This window comes from Bubalus kerabau, chromosome 14, assembly GCF_029407905.1.
Source record: "Bubalus kerabau isolate K-KA32 ecotype Philippines breed swamp buffalo chromosome 14, PCC_UOA_SB_1v2, whole genome shotgun sequence".
Classification (NCBI taxonomy): domain Eukaryota; kingdom Metazoa; phylum Chordata; class Mammalia; order Artiodactyla; family Bovidae; genus Bubalus; species Bubalus kerabau.
Genome location: NC_073637.1, coordinates 5734080 through 5754163, shown reverse-complemented (window position 1 = coordinate 5754163; position 20084 = coordinate 5734080). Strand labels below are relative to the sequence as shown.

General features: G+C 61.7%; 1 protein-coding gene across 3 annotated transcripts in view; it reads right to left on the bottom strand.

Annotated features, from left to right (window-relative positions):
* Window positions 1-614: 614 nt before the first annotated feature.
* Window positions 615-20084, bottom strand: part of TRAPPC9 (trafficking protein particle complex subunit 9) — a 388568-nt gene continuing 369098 nt past the window's right edge. For all 3 annotated transcript variants that reach the window (XM_055545646.1, XM_055545647.1, XM_055545645.1), the window contains 2 exons: window positions 2215-2435; window positions 615-1442 (listed from right to left, as the gene is read on the bottom strand). In XM_055545646.1, the coding sequence (XP_055401621.1) occupies window positions 1275-1442; window positions 2215-2435 (389 nt within the window). In that variant the 3' untranslated portion in view covers window positions 615-1274. The remainder of the gene's footprint in view (window positions 1443-2214; window positions 2436-20084) is intronic.

The window sequence follows — 20084 nt, the reverse complement described above, 5'->3', positions numbered from 1 at the left end:
AGGGGGAGTAGGTGAAGGCAACCATCACAGGGCAGGGTGGGTCCAAGGCTGGTTACATGACACCCACCTCCAAGCTTCACCTCAACTTCTGGAGGCCAGTGTCACCCCCAAACACCTTCCCAAGTGTGTGTGTATTTCAGGTGTGTGCTGAGTCGCTCAGTCCTGTCGGACTCTTTGTGACCCCATGGACTATACAATCCATGGAATTCTCCAGGCCCGAATACTGGAGTGGGTAGCCTTTCCCTTCTCCAGGGGATCTTCCCAATCCAGGGATTGAACCAGGTCTCCCACATTGCAGGTGGATTCTCTACCAGCTGAGCCACCAGGGAAGCTGTGTGTATCTCAGGAGAGGAAGTGAAAGGCTGGGGAGGCCAGAGCCATCCTGGGGGCTGGGGGCCACAGTGTCGGGACTCGAGACGGTGTTTACAGAGAGACGAGAACATGCTTAGGGAGGGGCTGGGGTTCACAGGGACAGACAGACATGGCTCCAACCCTGCTGGCCACTGGCCACATGTGCCGTGGGGGGTTGCAGGAATCCCTACCTGAGCTGGGGACTGACGAGCTGGGGGGGCAGCCGCCTGACCGCACTGGACAAGCAGAGGCAAGGATGCAGGTGACCAGCAGAGAAGCAAGGCAGGCCCTTTATTGGAGAATCTCTCACCGATACACAGACACACACAGGCCACGCCCCCGAGCCCGGCCTGGAACCAGCCCAGGGCCCAGAAAAGCTGACGCAGGGGTGTCCACTCCCCGGGGGCAGCGGGAAACTCCCGGTGTCACCCACGGTGCCGTCTCTCCCAGCTCTGCTGCCTCGAGGTCCCCAGGAGAAAAGCCAGCCCTCGGGGGATTCCAAGGGCCGAGGGGGCTGGGGGAGGCTCCCCAGACCCGCCCGGAAAGGGTCTCTCCCTCACGCTTGCCTTCTCTTCCTACCGGCTGGGTTGTGAACCCCAGGTCACGGGAACAGGTGCAGGGACCCCAGGCCTGGGCTGGGTGGATGGGCCACACTCTGGGGTCTGGGTCAGCATCTGCCTTAGCCCCAGCTCGCAGGGGGGCCCCGACGGGCAGGGTGGGAAGGGGCGAGGCTGCTGAGTGCAGGGGCCCCTGCGAGTCCCAGAGAGGATGCGGCAGGCAGATGTGGGGGCTGCGGGCTGGGGGCCGGGTGGCTGGGAGGAGGGGATGGGCATCATGGCAGCGGCCGTGGCCCCATCCCCGGGGAGGGGGGCCTCTGGTCGTCTCTCCCTGCAGGATCAGGGACCCAGGACGGGGCGGGGCACTCAGGCTTGCGCCTCCAGGGCGCGCACGTGCACGCTGGGCAGGCAGAACCAGGACGGGGGCAGCTCCTTGCTGGGGCCGTCCTCGTGGAACCGGATGTGGAGGAAGAAGTCGCCCGTGTAGAGGAAGAGGAGCGCCCCGAGGCAGGCCGCCTGGCCCGACGGCTGAACCTGAGAGAGGAGGTGGAGGTGAGAGCCAGGAGCCATGGGGCCCAAAGCCCGGGGCCGACCGGGAGCCACAGGCCCAAAGCCCAGGGAGACCCGGGGCCACCGGGAGCCACGGGGCCCCTGAAGCCCGGGGAGACCCGGGGCCGACCGGGAGCCGCGGGGCCCAAAGCCCAGGGAGACCCGGGGCCAACCGGGAGACCCGGGGCCGACCGGAAGCCACGGGGCCCCTGAAGCCCGGCAAGACCCAGGGCCGACCGGGAGCCGCAGGGCCCCTGAAGCCCGGGGAGACCCGGGGCCAACCGGGTGTGGGGGTGGGGGAGGGCCCCCAGGCCTGGCTCCGCGACCCTCCTGGGCTTCCCTGCGGTGCTGCCCCCAGCAAGTCCCTGAACCTCTCTGCACCTCAGCTCCTGTCCCGGGAAGGAGCTGACAGCGCTTCCCTCCCTGGGCTGTCTGGGGGTCAGTAAGCTGGGGAGTGTTTGGGGCCAAAGGTGCATGTCCACCGGTGAGCGGAGCGGGAGGACCATGCCTCATGACCTCATCTGCTCCTCTGGGCACAGTGACCGCTGAGCAAGGGGGAGCTGCCCACAGAGGGCAGGCCAATGGTGCCCTGGATGCCCCACCCCAGCTCCTCAACAGCCCCGCCTCGCCATCGTGGCTCTGCTCCCGGGACTCGAGTATGGAGGCGTGAACTGTCTGGGGTCTCCGGGAGAGTCAGGCGGACGAGGGTCGATGCGGAGCCTCTGCGTCTGCCGCCCCGGGGGAGGGCCCCACGCACCTTGTCCAGGTAGAAGGTGCCGGAGCCCACGAAGGACACGGCGTGGCGCAGGTCATAGCTGTGCACGCCGTTCTGGTGGTCCTGGAAGGGCACCACGCTGAGGGCAAAGGGGCCCACGCTGCGCAGGCTCCGGTTGGTCAGCCGCACCTCCAGGCGCACCGGGTCGCCCACCCGGCAGGCTGCCGCCTGGCAGTCACAGGGCTGTCCGTCCACCAGCACGTCTGCAGGGAAACAGGGCGCCAGAGCATCAGGGCCCCGTCCGCCCACCTGCCTGTCTCCCCTGTTCACGGGTTCCTCCACCCGCCACGGCTGCCGCCCACGCTGTGCCAGCCTGGGGGCGGGACACCTGCAGGGCCCAGAGCCTGCTCTCCTGACCTGCAGGCTGGGGGGTCCCAGGGGGGCCTCCTAGATGCCCCTGGCTGGAAGAGCTAAGCTCTGGCCCTGACCCCCAGGGGCTCCTTCAGGTGGCAAGCAGCCAGGAGAGGGACTTGGACCTGGAAGGGACCACGTGCAGGCCAAGGACCAGGCAGGGGCCAGGCCAGGTGGGCCTTTATGGAGTCACCTGCAGGGTGACCTGCCTAGAGGCCCCCGTGAGGGCTGGGCTGGCCCTAGGGGCACCAGGGAGACATGACGGCAGCTGGGGGGAGGTCTGGGGGTCACGGAGCAGGCTGAGCACTGTCGGGCAGGGGACAGGGAACAAGGGGCTGCATGGGGTGGGGGGGTCGGGCAGGCAGACGGGAGAGGCCATGCTGTGACCCCCGAGCAGGCCGGCCAGAGGACTGCTCTCTGGCCTGGGCACAAGGCACAAGCTGGGAGGTCAGAGGGACGAGTGTCCTGAAAACAGGCAGAGGAGGGAGGAGCTGAGCAGCTTCTCCCGAGTCCTCCCACTTGCCCTCCCTGGGCCCCAGTGTCCTCTTCTTTAGGAGATAAGAGGAAAGTCTACTTCACAGAGGTTTTGCGAGAACCAGAAACCCGAAAGCAGGGGGGCTGGGGCGCATGGCCACCCTGCCAGATCTTATCACTGGTGCCCACATCCACCCTGGGCAGCGGAGACTGTGCGGGCGGGCCAGGTCCCAGACTGGCTTTAATCCCCAGCCCACAGGGACAATTGGCATTCATACAGCTCTTCCAGGGCCTTCCTCACCTCGGCTGGCGATGAATGCGGATGGGGGCAGGTGAGCCAGCGCGGCGCCGACGCAATGGACAGAGCGCCCGGGACCCAGTCCTGCCAGCCTCTCCTGGGCCGCTGTGTGCAGGAGGGCTGCAGACCACAGCCTACCTGCCGGCGGGCCCCATGCAGAACTCGGAGGGTCCCAGCCCCAGGGAGGGGGCCCCCCAGAGAGGTCAGGAGGGGTGTCCCGGCCTGGAGGCCTGTCTCCTGACCCTCAGGCTGTGGGGGAGCCATGCACCAGAGACCTCGACCTGGGGGTTCCTTGGGAGCGGTGGGTGGGACACACAGAACTCAGCCTTCTTCCTGAGAGACCCCCAGAACCTGGGCCTGTGCCACCCAAGTGGGGGTGTGGAAGACAGAGTGACACCCCCAGAGATGTCCATGCCCTACCCCCTGGAGCCTGAGCAGGCTGCTCCCCAACGTGGCAAGGACCCTGAGGAGCCGAGTGGCTCGGAGCATCCGAGCGGCCCGATGTCATCATCTCCGAGGTCCTTGTAAGGGCAGGAGGGGCAGGAGAGAGCCCGGGGAGGCGGAAGACACTCAGAATAAAAGGGAGCTTTGACCACAGGGTGGCCACTGACACTGGTCTCCAGGGCCCTGCTCGGCCCTAAGCCAGGTTCCCCCCTCCCTGTGTTTCCAATCACACTGCCTCTCCACCCCGGTCCTACAGGCCCAGCCTGGCCCGGCCCTGGGGCCTCTGCACCTGGGCCCCCCTGGGAGAGGCGGCCTCTATCCACGCAGCACAGCACCGTCCTGCCCAGCACTCCCTCACACTGCATCTCCTGGCCCTCGGCATCTTCTCTCAAGTTCCCTTGTTTGCCCACCTGTTTCTTCACCATCTGTGTTCCTCTCTTCTTGCCCCAGCACCTGGGCTGGGAAGGCGCCCTTCTATTTCATCTTTGTTGACCAAATCAATGGATGAATCAGAGAGTGGATGAGTGGGCTTTGGGGCTGGGGTCAGTTCAGCTCAGTTTAGTCGCTCAGTCATGTCTGACTCTTTGTGACCGCATGGATGGAAGCACGCCAGGCCTCCCTGTCCATTACCAACTGCCAGAGTCCACCCAAACCCATGTCCATTGAGTCAGTGATGCCATCCAACCATCTCATCCTCTGTCGTCCCCTTCTCCTCCCGCCTTCAATTTTTCCCAGCACCAGGGTCTTTTCAAATGAGTCAGTTCTTCGTATCAGGTATTGGAGCTTCAGCTTCAGCATCAGTCCTTCCAATGAATATTCAGGACTGATTTCCTTTAGGATGGACTGGTTGGATCTCCTTACAGTCCAAGGGACTCTCAAGAGGCTCAAATCCCTCTCAAGGGGCTCAAAGGACCCTTGGGCCCCCATGGAGCTCAAAGACACTGGGCCAGCCCCTTGAGTGTCCCACAGAGGGGACCTCAGAACCAAGCTGCTGCCTCCCAGCTCTGATCCTGACTCGCACACCAGGCTTTTGTGGAGGAGATTCCTCGTGCAGGAGCAGCTCATGTTGTAAGAAACCTCCTAGGAGCAGATTAGCCTCTTCCCTTGGAGCATTAATCGGGCCGCAGTCCATCTCCTCCCGCCGCCCCCAGCCCGCTTCTCCTTCACTTTTAATACCAGCCAGCGTCACGGACTTCATTCTATCCGGCCCAGGATCCCTCCCGAAGCGGCTGCTGCGTTTATGCTACAGCACGTCGCCAGGCTCTGGCAGGAACACGGCTATAAATAGAAGGCGAGAGGAGGGAAGGGCCTGCGGGGCCCACTCCGATGAGGGAGGCACAGGGAGAAAAGCAGCTGGCCAGTGCCAGCCAAGGGCTTCCACTGTGGGGACGCGGGGCAGGGTTCATGTGGGGAGAGTGCACGGAGGGTGGGGGAGCTGCCTGCACCCCAAGGCTACACCTGGAGGCAGAGTGAGCACGACGTTGTCCCCCCGCCCCCCCATCCAGATCCTCACCCAAGGCCAAGAAGCCTCCCCCAGCAGCCTCACAGGCTCCTGGAGGGCAGAGGGGACAGGACACAGGCGTGGTTTCCACGGGTTTTGAGCAGGGGTGCTGAGGTGTAGAGAGGAGACGGGGCTGCCAGGGCCCTGACGGAGGGTCTGCCACCCAGGGGCGGGGGCCAGGTCTTTCTGCCTCGGCTTCCCCTCTCTCCCAGGAGGGGTGGGAAGAGCTCTGCTTCCCCAGGTGGGGCCAGTTTTAGACCCCCCGCCCAGCCTCACAGAACGCAGCCTCTGCTGCACTCTGTGCCTGGAGGGAGCTGGCCTTCCTGGTGCCCAGGAGACACGGGCACAACACTCACTGCAGAGGGTTCCTGGCTCAGAGCAGCCTAGCAGCAGGGGCAGGGCCCGAGGGGAGGGGGTGTCCAGGCTCAGCCTCTGCACCCAGGTCCCTCTCCCTCCCCACTTCCCCCCACAGGCACTGCCCGCCTCTCATCTCACCATTACTGTTCTTGGGGGTGACAGGAGCTCCTGAGGGCACCCTGGCCACTGTCCTAAGGTTTCATCATCTCACACAGTCCCCAGTCCAAGCCCACCAGGTGGCACGGACACGGCCTCAATTACAGGGGACCCTGTCCCGGTGGGGAGAGGCCCGCGGCCATCCAGGTACACAGCTGAGCACTCAGCTCCCTTAGGAACCCTGATGGCCAGAGCATGCGTTATTTTTCATACAGCTTTGTTGAGATTTAGTTCACAAACCACAGCTCACCCACTGAAGTGCACGATTCCATGGCTTTCATCTATTACCAGAGCTGAGCAACCATCACTACAGGCAACGTGAGAGTGTTTCCATCCCCTCCAAAAGCAACCCCCTACGCCTTCTCCATCCCACCTGTCCCCCACCCCCGAAAAACCAGGATTCAAGCTTCCAGTTCTACAGAACACCCCAGTTCTATGGACTGTCACACCAGAGTGGGGAACCACTCCCTTCTCCAGGCGATCTTCCCGACCCAGGGATCAAACCTGGGTCTCCTGCATTGCAGGCAGATTCTTTACTGTCTGAGCCACCAGGGAAGCCCCCATAACCACACATATTTGGTCTTTAAGAGCAGGCTTCTCTCCCCGAGTGTGATGCTGTTGGGGCTCAGTCTGTGGGCGTCTATGCCTTGCTCCTTCTCATCATGGACACACCACAGCTGGTCGTCCACGTGTTTGTGAATGGGCACCCGGGTGCCTCCGCCCTTGTCTATTGTGAACAATGCCGCTGCGAACGCTCGAGGACAGTGTCTGTGTGGACACAGTTCTCCAGTCCTCGAGGGCACACACCTCGGAGCGGAATTGCCAGTTGGAGGTGGAGGGGGGTGCATTTAACCGGCTGAGGGATCACCAGGCTGTGCTCTGCAGCAGTGGCATGACCTTGCCATCCTACCCGCAGTGTTCAGATTCTCCACGTTGCTCCCGGCACTTGCCCCACCCACCTTTTCTGTCCAGCCATCCCAGCACATGGCACAGTGGCATCTCCTGCCAAAACCGCACCTGGCCAGGCTGCTGTGGCCCTCGTGGTCCGCAGGGTGGACGTGCATCTCTGCCCTCTGACCCAAACACAGGTTTGCAAAGGCCTTCTTTCTGCTCTTATTCACTCATCTCTCCCTGGCTGGGAACCTTCTGGAATTCCAATTCCTTAACCCCACTCATCCTCTGGGGCCTGAGGCCAGGCTGAGGGCTGGGATGTAGACTGGGCCCCTCTCCCTGTGAGCACGGCCAAGGACAGAGGGCTTGGCAGATCCGAGGCCAGCACAGCGTGTCAGGACCTGGACTCCAGAAAGGCAGCTGGGAGCAGGGGCTCCAGAACCAAGAGGAGGGCTGGGTGGAGATCGGAGCCTGAGGATGGCAAGTCAGGGACAGGCCAACGGTCAGGCTGGCCCTGCAGTGTCCATGGCGTCTCTCCATATGGTCCACGGAGTGGGTGGGTATGAAGGTTAGGGGTGGGCAGATGCTCCTGGCACTTGAGAGACACTTGCCAAATGGCTGCGAACAGTCCGGCAGTTCTAAACCACTGTGGACTTTTCAAAAGAAAAGACCTGCCTGGCGGCTCCCTGGAGTTGCGCTTCCTAGGTCTGTTCTGACGCATGCGCACATGTGTGTGTGTGTGTGTCCAGGACCACGGGCACTCTGTGAGGCATGGACAATGGGCAGGGTGGGACTCTGGGTGGAGCCTACACAGCACGCTCCCCTGGGGGCCGAAGGAGACACGGAAAACATCAGCAGGCCCCAAGGTCAGAGGCAAGTCACTTTTCAGTGGCGAAGAGGGGGGCTCGTGGATTTCGTGTTCAACTGCCTCATCTAATGATCCGCTCATTCCTTCCTTAGGGCCTGGCTCCCACAGTCAGTGGCGGAGGCCTTTTCTTCCCCTGGAGCCCAGACTCCCGACAAGGATGCTGTTCTAGGCTCACCTTTCTTTCTGGGCTTTTGGTTTCTTTGACAAAACTGGATGGCTAAGCAGACTTACAGTCTGATTCTGGACACAACAGAATCTTTAGAGACACAGGAGGAATGAGTGAGGGGAAGGCCCGAGAGGAGCCGAAGAGAGTCAGGTTCTCAACAATCTACCAAACGGGCTTCAGCTAAGGTGTATTTGAATTTCAAATTTCACAAGGCACACACATTTTTCTAGTTGACATAAATCTTGGATGGGCCTAGATTTTAGAGCCAAATTTGATTCAGGCAAGGCTAGGTTTGAGAATTAATCAAGCTTTGTCACCCTTTAAATGAAGTGCAAAAAAAGAGAAAAAAAAAACCCTCAAATGAGAAAAGAACAATAGCTGAGCCTTGGGACGTGGGCTGAGAACCAAGGCAAAGCCCCTGGCCAGTGAGTTTTGCTTCACCCTCCTCAACACCAGCTATCCTTGGGAGAAGGCACAGGCAGACCTAGCAGAAAACCCTGTAATTTCCAACAATGCAGTAAAAAGAGGTGAACTTCCTCTACTGCAAATGTAGCTAGTTGCTCTGTACGCAACCAAGGCAGTAAGTCTTCCCTGGGTACCAGTGAGAACCAAGTCACTGACCTACTCTCTGTGGCTATTAGGAAGCTCAGAGACAAGAGTGTATTGACCCAGGGTACCATGTGGGCCCTCAGCACCCACATTTCAGCTCACACGCACACGCATGCATGCACACACAGCCTCTCCTAGCATGCCCACTCCTCCAAGTCTTGACCAACAGGACAAATATGGCTTCCCTTAGTCCAGAAGTTTCCAATGTTGTTTTGCTCCTTTCCTGAAAGAGTTGGCGAAAGAGGTTAGAAGCACAGAAATGCCCTGCAGGTGGGGGTGACGGTGTTCTGGGAGAAGATCTTACACAGAAATAGGCAGTGGGCATCAGGGGAGGACGTGTGAAACCACACAGCCTCCTGCACCTACCCTGCCCTCTGAGCCTCCCTCCCTGTGGGCAAGGGGGTGGGTCCTTCTGTTGCTGTGCAGGGCTCGGACAGGGGGATGTGACGGGAGGGATGCACCAGGGGCAGGGCTGCTCCCGAGAGCTCAGCTTGGGCTGCCCGGGGCCCCAGGGTCACGGGCTCATCCTGTCCTTGGGCGCTCATCAAGGTGGGCACCGTGTGAGCCCAGGGCCCTGCTCTCAAGGCACCAAACGTCGTGTGTTTTTAACAGTCACTGAGGTAGCTAATTAGTTCATAAACCAGAATGCCTCCTCCCCAGCACCCGGGGAGGGAGACCGCTCCAGACCCGCACGTGTAATTACCCTCCAGTTGAGAACAGCTCCTGAGGAGCCGTTTGGCTCTCTTGGGTAAATAATTTACTTTTACAACTTTTCATTAAAGATTAAAGGGAATTAAATTAAAATTAAGGCGAGCTGGAGTTGGAGGGGGACGCTTGAGGCTGGGAGCTGGCTCGTGGAGATGTTCTCAGGCTTCCTGAACACGTCCGCGCAAGGGCCAGTTGGTGGGGAGCCCCAGGCAGCCGTGGCCCATGTGGACCGTGGCTGCTGGGGACCCTGTGAACCTGCTTCAGTGACGGGGAGAAACACACTCGGCCTACACCAACCGCCGGGTCAGGGGTCCCCTTGCCCGTGGTTTCCCCCATCCCCGGGCTGTTGGGCCAGGCGAGCAAGGTGGTGGAGCTCAGACCACGTCTTGCAACCCTGATGCAGCTAGAGGGCTGGGGTGCAGAGCCGGGAGACGGCTGAGCTCCAAACCGGGGCAGAGACGTGCCCAACAGGCTCAAAGGGTGACGACGGAGATCACGGGTGAGCCGGGAGATGGCTGAGCTCCAACCCGGGGCAGAGACATGCCCGACAGGCTCGAGGGGTGACGACGGGGACCACAGGTGAGCCGGGAGACGGCTGAGCTCCAACCCGGGGCAGAGACGTGCCAGACAGGCTCAAGGGGTGACGGCGGGGACCACAGGTGAGCCGAGAGATGGCTGAGCTCCAAATCGGGGCAGAGACGTGCCCGACAGGCTCAAGGGGTGATGGTGGGGACCACGGGTGAGCCGAGAGATGGCTGAGCTCCAACCCGGGGCAGAGGAGTGCCCGACAGGCTCGAGGGGTGACAGTGGGGACCACGGGTGAGCCAGGAGACGGCTGAGCTCCAACCCGGGGCAGAGACGTGCCCGACGGGCTCGAGGGGAGAGGGCGGGGACCACAGGCAGCAGTGCACGCAGCTCAGGGCAGGGTGGGTGAAGAGCCCGCGTTCGGGGCAGGGTCTCGCTGGAGGGTGCCACGCTGCGGGCCGGCACTCTGTCTCCTCCCTGGCAGTGCGCCCCAGCCCCAAGGGGCTCAAGGCCCTGCCCACCGGCCCCGTCCGCCTGGGGGCCTGCTGGGCTGGCCCTTCCCTCACGGAACACTTGCCCTTGAGACGTTCTGGCGGGCGGAGGCCGGCTGGGTGCTCACCAAACCAGTCCCTTTCCCCCAGGGCGCAGCGCCCGCAGCGGTAAGGCGTGGACGCGGGCCTGCGTTGCAGCCAGGGGATGGTAGGGGTACCACAAACTCCTCCCTCCTGCAGTCCCTGCTCGCCGAGTGACAGAACTAAAGATGTTGAGCCGGGTCCGGGGAGGAGCCACAGGATAAGGGCAGTGGTGTGGTGGGCGGGGCCACGGGTGGGCGGGGCCAGGGACCCCCTCCCCCTCGTCCCCATGAGCCCCAGACAGACCCCACCACCCACACCACGAGACATAATAAGGCTGCTGTGTTGGGCCCCTGAAATTTGGGGCTGTTTTTTATAGCTGTGCAGCTTCCAGGCCTCCAGGACTCGTCTATCCAAGCCATCTCCTTTCAGAAGGGACGCTGGGACCCGTACGGAGCCAGTGCGCCTAGGGCCGGGCTGCGAATCCGATGCTGGGTGGGTCCTGGGATCCGGGGGCCCCTCCCTTCCTCTCTGGAACAGAACTGCCTTTTGCACAGGGAACACCACCACTGCATGCTGGGGACAGGACCTCCATTAAGTCCCCTGCCTTCAACCTTCTCTTTCTGGACAAGCACCTCAACCGACGATAAACCAGGGGAAACAACAGGACAAAAGAATGAACGCTGTGCCTGCTGGCTGCTGGCATTATGCAAAGACATCGTTCTGAGGACAGCAGAGAATTTAAAATGACTCTGCTGTCCCCGAGCAGCGTCCCTACCTTTTCAATCTCTGGTTTTTCATCTTCTCTCAATAAAGCGGCGATCACTGCCACCCAGGCAGGCCCCTCCACGGCTCCCGTGGCTCTGCATCCAGCCTGGTCCTCCCCACACAAGGTCACCCCAGCCCCGGACCACCTCCTCTGCAGGGTCAGACCGCACAGGTGGCTGCTGGCGCCAGGAGGATAGGGAGGAATCCAAGACCTTCCTTCCCAGATGAGAGAGCTGAGGGCTAGAGGGAGGGGCACGCTGGGGGAGGGGGTCATCCCAGCAGGCATGGGAAGGGGCTGTGCAGCTGGTTTCATGCCACTGGGCCTTTGCACAGGCTGTTAAAGCTTCCCTGTCTGCCCGTCCAGCTCAGCCTCACCTGTGCTGCACTCAGCACTCGGCATTTACCTGGAGTCCTGCCTGCACAAAAACGTATGCACGCTTCCCTCCGTCCCCCGGTGCCCAGCAGGGCCCAGGTACCTTGGGTCTCTGCAGGATTTCCAGACCATCTTCTGTCTGGTAGTGGGGCCAGGCCTAGAAGCCAGGCCTCTGGATTCCTGGGTCAGTCCAGAGGGTTGGAGGGTGAGGGGGAGACAGCCAAGAAGAGAAAGGGTTTCCACTGAGAAGATGTAAAAGGGTGTCGATACAGGATTGATAGCCTTCGGAGTGTTCTAGACCAAGCTGAAGGCCGCCTGCCGCTCATCCTCTGCTTGCCCTTCTCCAGCGCCCTGTGACACCCCTCCTGCCATCCATCACCTCCTCACAGAACCCCCGATACTCTCTGCCTTGCCAGCTCCTCTGGCCCTTTCCAAAAGTCAGGTCAAGCAGCATTCTCTCCACGAAGACTTCCTGAACCACACCCGGCTTTGCACTAGGCTACATCATGTATAGCCTCATGCCAGGGTTTTCCATTGACACGATGTCTCATTGATTTGAAGCTCATTGAAGGTGAGCTTTTTGAAGGTAGGGCTCAGGGTTCAGTCACTGAACTGATGAATGAACAAGGCCTGCCTATGGCTTGCCATGTGACCTTAGGGAAATCACTTAACTTCTCTGAGCCTCTGTTTGCTCATCTATATACAACATGGGAGGAATGAACCGGATGGCTTCAAGACAGGCTTCATGGTGCCCAGGCCTGGGCTCAGCCCTCCAGGTCCACTTCAGACCATTCTCTCTACTGAGCCAGGGTGGCATGTGGGCTCACTTGGCATCTAGTTGCTGTGCCAGGACTGTCCCCCCACACTCCCCAGCCCCAGTCTCAGCCTTTTTGCACACGGCCCAGGGCCTGACCCCTGCCTGGTGCTCGATCAACATTTATCATGTCAAACGGACTCTTTAAGCAGTGACAGCCAAAGCTTCCCATAGACACGTAGCATCCCAGAGCACACAGATCATTCGGGAAGGACACAGGCCACAAGAGAACCTACCACAAGAGAACCACTGGGATTGGGGTAGGGCCACTCCTGGCCATGAGAAGGGGCACCCGTTGAGCCCCCAGGGCACTGCCTTGCCAAGACTTGGCCGCCAGCCCTTTGGCAGGTGGGCTAAGGGGCTCAGGAGGAGGCGGTAAAGGGGACCCCCGTGGACCCTCTGCCCAAGCCAGGGCGGGCAGCACCGCAGAAAGCCCCTTGGTGGAGCTCTCAGTGTGTGTGTGTTGGGGGTGGGAGTGGGGCTGAGGCCTGCACAAACCCACTGCCCCTGCCCTGACCCAGGGCACAGGGGTCAGACAGGGCAGGGAGACTCCAGAGCAGACCAGCCTGCAGACGATGGGCCCGGTCGGCCGTCCACACGGCGAGGACCTTGTGCTGGGCCTAAGCACCCTCACCAGAGGCGACCCTGTGGACGGAAGCCCTGGCCTGGCTTCTCAGGCAGGGCTCTGAGCATCCCAGAGGCTCCGGGGGGCTGACACACATGAGGGTCCAGACTTTCTTGGACTAAGGCGGGCCCCCTGAAAACGACTGTGGGCCAACCGGCTCCAAGGGGTCCGGATCCCAGGGGCCCAAGCCAGCTCCCGTCTGCTGCCCTCTGTGCCCCCTCCACTGGAGCCGCTCCCGGCGGAGGACAGGTGTCCGGGGGCCACTGCCTCTCCTACTGGCCGGGCCCTCTGTGTGCAGAGGAGGAGCTGGGGCCAGGCTGCACCCCTGTCCTGCATGGTGTGCTGTGAAAGGCTCCGGGGCTGGGCCGGGCTCAGGCTACGGGGCCGCCTGGGGAGCCCTGAGCCGGAAGAGAAGACCCTTGCCCAGGGGCCCATGGCTGACTTGTGGCCCTCTGCTCCCAGACAGGCCTTGCGCCACTCTGGAAGGACTGCTGGCTTCTCTGATGCACTCGGTGTCCCCAGAGGCCCCGTAGCCACGAAGGTTTCCCCCTCTTCCTGCGGGCCCCTGTGCCCTTGCTCCCTCCTCTGAGAAGCCCTCCTGCACCTGCCCCAATAGAGCAAGGAGCCCCTAAAGCTCCTGCCCCCCCAATTCCTGGCCCTGTCTGTCTCTGAGCTTAAAGCTCTGAGCTGCGACTGCTTCTTTCTCAGCACCAAGCAGGGCGTGAGCTCCTCCAAGGTCACCAGGGCTCCGTAGCCCCCAGCGGGGAGGCTCCAGGCCCTCAGTCCCTGCTCAGACCCCCCGGCAGCCCCCTCAGCACCAGTTGATGGAACGGGTGAGCTCTTAAATCTCTTCCGGGTCACGGCACTTCCCATCTTTTTTGGTGGGGACTTCCGTGTGTCTGGCCCTGCTACAGAAAACAGCAGGCCTGTCCCCCCGACCCCCAGCCTCAGGGCCTGCATTTAAGTTTGCAGAGGACGAAACCCCTTTGGCTGGGGACCCCTGTGAGCAGGCCTCTCGGCTCAGGGGCTGTGTCCACCCTCCGCTCCGGTGAGCGGGGTCGAGCTGCAGTCGGAAGCTGACGCGGGCCACACTGTTGTTTGCTCAGTGGTTTCTCATTAACTGAAAATGAAAAATTAAAGACAAAAGTCCCCAGAGATGCAGGGGTTTGCAGATGACCCTGGGGAACTGGGCCTCCACCACTCCCCGGAACACGGTCACCTCCCTGGACCCCGTTGCGGGGTCCACAGCTGGGGTGCAGCAGAGCCGGGGTGAGGCCAGGCCCGTGTGACCTCACCAGACCCCCTGCGAAACCAGGCCATGTCTCTGCAGCCTTCATGACCTGCCGGCAAACGCTGAGCGAGGCCAGGAGGGATCCGCCTGCTCCTGTGTCCCCAGCAAACACTCAGGACACACAGTGACCCATGCCCCCCGCCACCAACGTCCTGCAGCAGCGGGAGCGCCAGGGCCGCCACCTGCCCAGGGCCACTGGGTCCTCCCACGGGGCTCAGGAGACAGGCAGTGGTGTGTGGGGCTGCCTCTTCCCTGGGGAGCTGGGGGGACGGCAGCACGATGTCATTAGGGCACCGAGCTCTGGGGGGCGCACATGACCCCTGCCCACCCTCGGGGACTATCAGACCCCGGTGTCCTGGCGGGGGGGGCGGGGGGGCTCTCTGGTCTAGGAGCCAGCAGGCCCATCTGAGAGCCCCGGCTGAGCTTGGGAAACACCATGTTCATGGCTCAGTGAGTGGGCCCGGCACCCGAAGGCTGGTACAAAAGAAAGCCGGGTCACTTGCATTCCCCCTAACAGCTCATCACCAGGCCCGTGGCGTCTGTGGCCTAAATCTCACCCCAACCACACCAAAGCTGTGGGGGCCTCGATACTCTAAGCCTGGGTTCAGAACCCATGCCGATGGATATCTAAAACCTGTATCTCTGTGCTGGAGCATGTGAATGGTACGCAATCAGCCAAGAGGCCCTGGCCAAGACTTGAGGAACAGCTGCAGAGGCTGACCAAACCATAACCCAAATCCTAAACCCTAACCCCTAATCCTAACCCTAACCCCTAACCCAAAACCCCAAACCCTAACCCCTAATCATAATCCCCAACACTAACCCTAACACCCAACCCCAATCCCCAAAGACAAATCCTAACCCCTAACCCTAACCCCAAACCTAATGCCTAACCCAGACACTAACCCCTAACCTCAAATAATAACCCTAACCCCTAACCCCAACCCATAACTGTAACCCAAACCCTAACCCTAACCCCTAACCCTAACCCCAACCTTAACCCTAACCCCAACCCCTAACCCTAAACCCAACCCTAATCCCTAACCCTAAACCCAACCCTAAGCCTAAACCTAACCCTAAACCCAACCCCAACCCCTAAACCCAACCCCTAACCCTAACCTAAACCCTAAGCCTAACCGTAAACCTAAATCCTAACCCCTAGCCCTAACCGTGTGGTGCCGCTGCCGTGCCTGCCCCCGCCGCATCCAAGAAGCAAACCCTCTGCCTCTTTCACCTCCCCTCCACCCCCAGCAGCCCCCCACTTCTGCACATGCCCTGGTCCCTTTGTCCGCCCACGTGACCCAGAGCCTTGCCTCCCCATAGATGGTCGATGGCATCTCTCAGGCCAGGCCCACAGTCAGAGGCCAAGCCCCTCAGCCCTGAACAGGCCGGGAACTCCAGCGGGTCTGCGGACTCGCAGCCCCCCAGCACCAAAGCCCAGAGACAAGGAGCTCCCCTCCTTCTGGCTCAGCGAACTGTCTAAAGGGCCAGAGGCCAGGAAACATTTTGGGAGATGTGTTCACTCAGCCCTGATGACTGGGGAACCCTGGAGCCCTGGGGATTCATCAGGGGGTGGGGGTGCTGCAGGGCTCACTGGGTTCTGGAAGTCCCCGGGGCATGTGCCAGCCACCCTAGAGTTCCTCCTAGTGTGACAACACTCTGGGTTGTAAGACGGTGGGTTCACCGCTCACTGCTGCTGGGGTGGGCACTGGCCAGAGACTCTTTTAACCCTTGTGCCCCCCAGCACCCCGCCCCCCTGCTGCAGAGAAGGTATCAGTGTTGCCGTTTCATGGATGAGAAGGCTGAAGCCCAGGGAAGTTGCCCCACACCCGTGCTTGTGCCTGGGACAACTTGACTTAGTCCTGGCGACCCGTCAGACTCCTCGCCCCTCCGGAAGTCTGACCTGGGCTCCAGGCCAAGCTCTCCATCCTCACCTGACCCCCAGACAGCGTTACAGCTGCCCCTTCCTCCCAGAACTGCCTCCTCTGGGCTGTGAGCCCATGCCCCCTCCCCTCTGAAACCTGGCCCCCACGCCAAGCTCCTTCCAGGCCCCCCATTCTGCCCCAGCGCACACAGCAGACCAGGCCCCCGGCTGCCCCACGTGGCGTCAGATGGACCCTGCAGAAGCCACCAGATGCTCCTTTTCACTCCCACCTCCAGCAACGCCACTCCACCCCTCCTTCAAGAGAGGCCCCAAGGATGGGGTGAGTGTGGGGGGTGAGTGCAGCTCCCAGGCTGGGGGTCAGGGCAGTGTGGGGGTGAGGGCAGAGAGAGAGGTGTGCAGGGCGAGGGTCCCTGGAGGAAGGGCTTGGGGTGGTTTTTGGAGAAGCACAGAGGAGGTGATGCCCAGCTCGGAGAAGCTTGTGAAGGATCAGGTGTGGGGACCTTGAATCGCTGAGCTGGAGAGGACGGGGTGATTATTCAGCCTCTCTGCCCCACCCTGCGCCCTCCTGGTTTGACCGATCAGCCTCCTACCGTCACGTGAGAGGCAGCCCGTACCTCTCTGGGCCAGCACAGCACTGCTTCCAGGAGAAAAAGGGAATGTTTAAAAGCAACGTGGACGCTGACTGCGTGCCGTGTTGTCTGCTTAATTAGCAGGAAAGCCATTTTGGCCCCAGAGCAGCACCCCGGACAAGGGTCCAAGGCTTCTGACATGTGGGGGCAGGCTGCCGAGGCCTTTGCTGCCAAGGGCTGGGGAAGAGACCAGCCAGGCTGGGCCCGCCACACCGCCAGCTGGGCTCAGGGCAGGAGCACAGGTGGAGACTGCCTTCCCTGGGGCCAGATGTTCAGCAGCTCTAAACCAGGCTGGCCAGCCAGGACGGAAGGCGCTTCACCCTCCTAGCCTGACACACACACATCCGTCGTAGCTGGGAGCCCGAGCCCAGGTTTGCCAGCATGGCCCTCGGAGTCCGGGGCTGGGACGGGATACGGTGCGAGCACTGGGGCCGGGCGGTCCCCTCCCTCTGCATCCGGAGTGCTTGCCTGAGCCGCTTCAGTCATGTCCAACTCTGAGCAACCCCATGGTCTGTAGGTTCCTCTGTCTGTGGGATTCTCTGGGCAGGAACACTGGAGTGGGTTGCTGTGCCTGTTCCCAGCGCCCCGCACGCCTGGTCTGGCTGCCCGCCTTGTCCCTGCACCTCCACTGTCCCCCCTCCCTACGCAGCCCCCGCCCCCCAACTCTGGTACCAAGTTCAGATGCAGATTCCTGACTGACACGCTCCGCAGCACACAAAGCCGTGAGGAGCACAGACGGCCCTCCGCAGGGGACCAGGGGCTCCTGGCCACACCCTCACACACGCCGATCAGGGGGTGAACAGGCTGGATCACAGCTGAAGGTACCTCGGCGGTGCCCGCTGCTACACACAGGGCAGCCCGCCCCCGCCTCGAGGCTGGCTGGAGGGAGAGCTGCTGCTTTAGAGACCCCCGAAGAAAGGCTGTAATGAGCATGTCAGGAGCCGGAATGCAAATCAGGATGCTGGAAACAGTTTGTTCTCCAGAACAATTTCATCATCACCACCACCACCTCCTTCCAAGCAGCGCCTGTTTGCTTAGGAAGCGGGTGAGCCAGTCAGGCCAGGCTCCATAGGGCCAGAAGCCTTGGGCAGCCCCTCTTCGCTGCAACTCACCTGGAAAGTGAGGGTGGAAACTCAGGCCCAGGCTCTGGGGGTCACAGGGCTGCACAGCCGGGGTGGAACCCTGAGCCCACCACTAGCCACATCACCACCCAGCTTCCTGGAAGTGGACAGGTCTTAGTAACGGAGCTGGTGGAAACTTCTACATTCTCTCATCAAACAGGAGAGAGAGGGGTATTTACTGAGGGACTTGGCTTGACACTAGCCGGATGCAGATACAGCAGCAGGCACGTTTCAAATGACTCTCTGTCTTCTCAGTAGCCTAGTAAGTGAGGGTTAAGAGAAAGAAAAATACCCAGGCTCGGAGAGGCTAAGTGATGTGATTGTACCCTCAGGCGGCGCTGGGGTTAAAGCGTGGCTCTGTCTGAACGCACGGCTCAGGGTCTTTCACCAAAACCACACTAAGGCCTGGCCTTCTGGAAGAATGAGACATACCGTGGACTCATCTAGGAAAACGACTCTCTACTGAAATGCCTTTATCTGGTCCTAGAGAAACAGGACCTGGGGAAAGCTGTGGTCCGTCTTCCCCTGCAGAGAGCCCTTTAGGTCTGTCCTTCCGTCCGTCTGTTCACCCGGCTCAGGTGTTCTCACTGAGCCCACAGGAAAGCAGCAGACAAGTGAACACACACACGCACGCGCACGCACACACACACACACACACACACACACGTGCACACGTCTCAGCTGGCCGGGCGGGCAGACCTGAGGAGTGGAGGAAGAGGGCAGGGTGGGAGGCTGATACACACTGGCTGTCAGGGACGTTCTCTGAGAGCAGGGGCTGGACGTACAGACAGACACCCGGAGAAAGAGTGCTGGAAAAGGGAGAGTGGGTACGGAGGCCCCAGGGACCAGGCAGAAGTGTGTGGTCCTTCCATCAGGTGAGGTGGAAAACACAGGGGACCCTGGCCTTGCGGGCTCACTGGGGCTGCAGGAGCCGGCAGTGCGGGATGGGAGCTGAGCCAGTCAGGGGGCTCCCGCGGGTGACTGGAGCGATGGAGCGGCGGCGGGGATGCAAGGTGCAGTCAGACCCGGCGGTGTTCTGGAGGCCTTGTGAGCGCACCGTGGTGTGGAAGGCACCCGGGGGTGGAGCCTGAGCCACCCGTGAGCTGCTTAGGGAGGGGCCACTGGGGAGTCTGGAGTAAGCAGAACGCGATTTGGGCGTGGTGAGCCACAGCGCCCCTTAGACACCCAGGGAGGTGTGTGAGGGGCTGAGGACAGGCGTGGACACAGACACATGTCCTAGTACGCACGCACCTCGGAAACACTGCACTCCATGAGAGATGGGTGCAAAGCTACGTGCCGTGCGATGCACGGATACGGACTGTCCAGAACAGGCAGATGGTGAGACAGGAAGCAGATGGGTGGTCGCCAGGGGCCCCGGGGGGAGGCGGGGAGTGACAACTAGTGGGCATGGACTTTCGTGGTGGGGCCAGGAGACTGCTCCGAAACCAGACCTCGGTGCTGGCTGCGTGGCTCTGTGAAGACACCAGGACCAGGGGGGCAAACCCTGTGACATATAAGCCACGTCTCCACATTAAGAAAGGAGCTGAGGGCAGCGGTGGAAGCAGAGCTGCACTGGATGGGAATCCGGGCACACGTCAGAGCCCAGGGATCCCGGGACGCCTAGAGGTGGGGGATGAGGAGAGATGGCAGGGGAGTGGACGGCGTGACCCCAGAGAGAAACGTGTCCCAGGAGCCGAGTGGACAAGGCGTGAGGAGGACGATGTGATTGATGGTGACGGGGTTGGGGCCCCAGGCGGTGAGCGAGGGGAAGGAGGGGGCTCAAGAGGGCCTGGGCGGGGAGGAGCGGGTGGGAGCACTCACTGCAGCTGCGGCTGCAAAGGAGGAGGACGGGGGTCACAGCGTCTGTGCCGTTGAGAGCTATCCTGGAGGGAGGCGGGGATGGGAGATGGCGGTGAGAGCAGGACAGAGCCCCTCGCAGAGGGAGGGCCCTGGGGAGGCCCCAGGGAGGACGCCCACGGCCCACGCCCCTGGCCGCACCTCACACTAGGCTCCAGCACAGCCCTTGTCTTGGGGCGACCGCCCCCGCTTTCCCAGCACCAGGTTGGACGCCCACTCAGCCAAGTGGCTTATCCCTCCAACGAGTGCACTTCCAGAGTGTGAATGCCCAGACACACCAGTCCCACAGCCACCATCGTGGGGGAGCCCTCGTCTTCAGGGGTTCTGTGCGGACCAAGGGAAGGACGGCCGGATCTGAGCCAGCCAGGCCCAGGGGATCTGAGTCCCCTCGCCCAGGTGGGCTTTGGGCGTCGGATCCCACCAGTGGGTTCCAAGCGCCTCGGGGTGAAGGAGACACCAATGCCTGGCAGAAAGTGTGTGTGTTCTGGTCCCACGGCTGCATGTCTCTGCCACCCCACCCCACCCAGACCCCGCCCCATGAGACGCTGCCCCTCCAGGGCTTCTGTCTT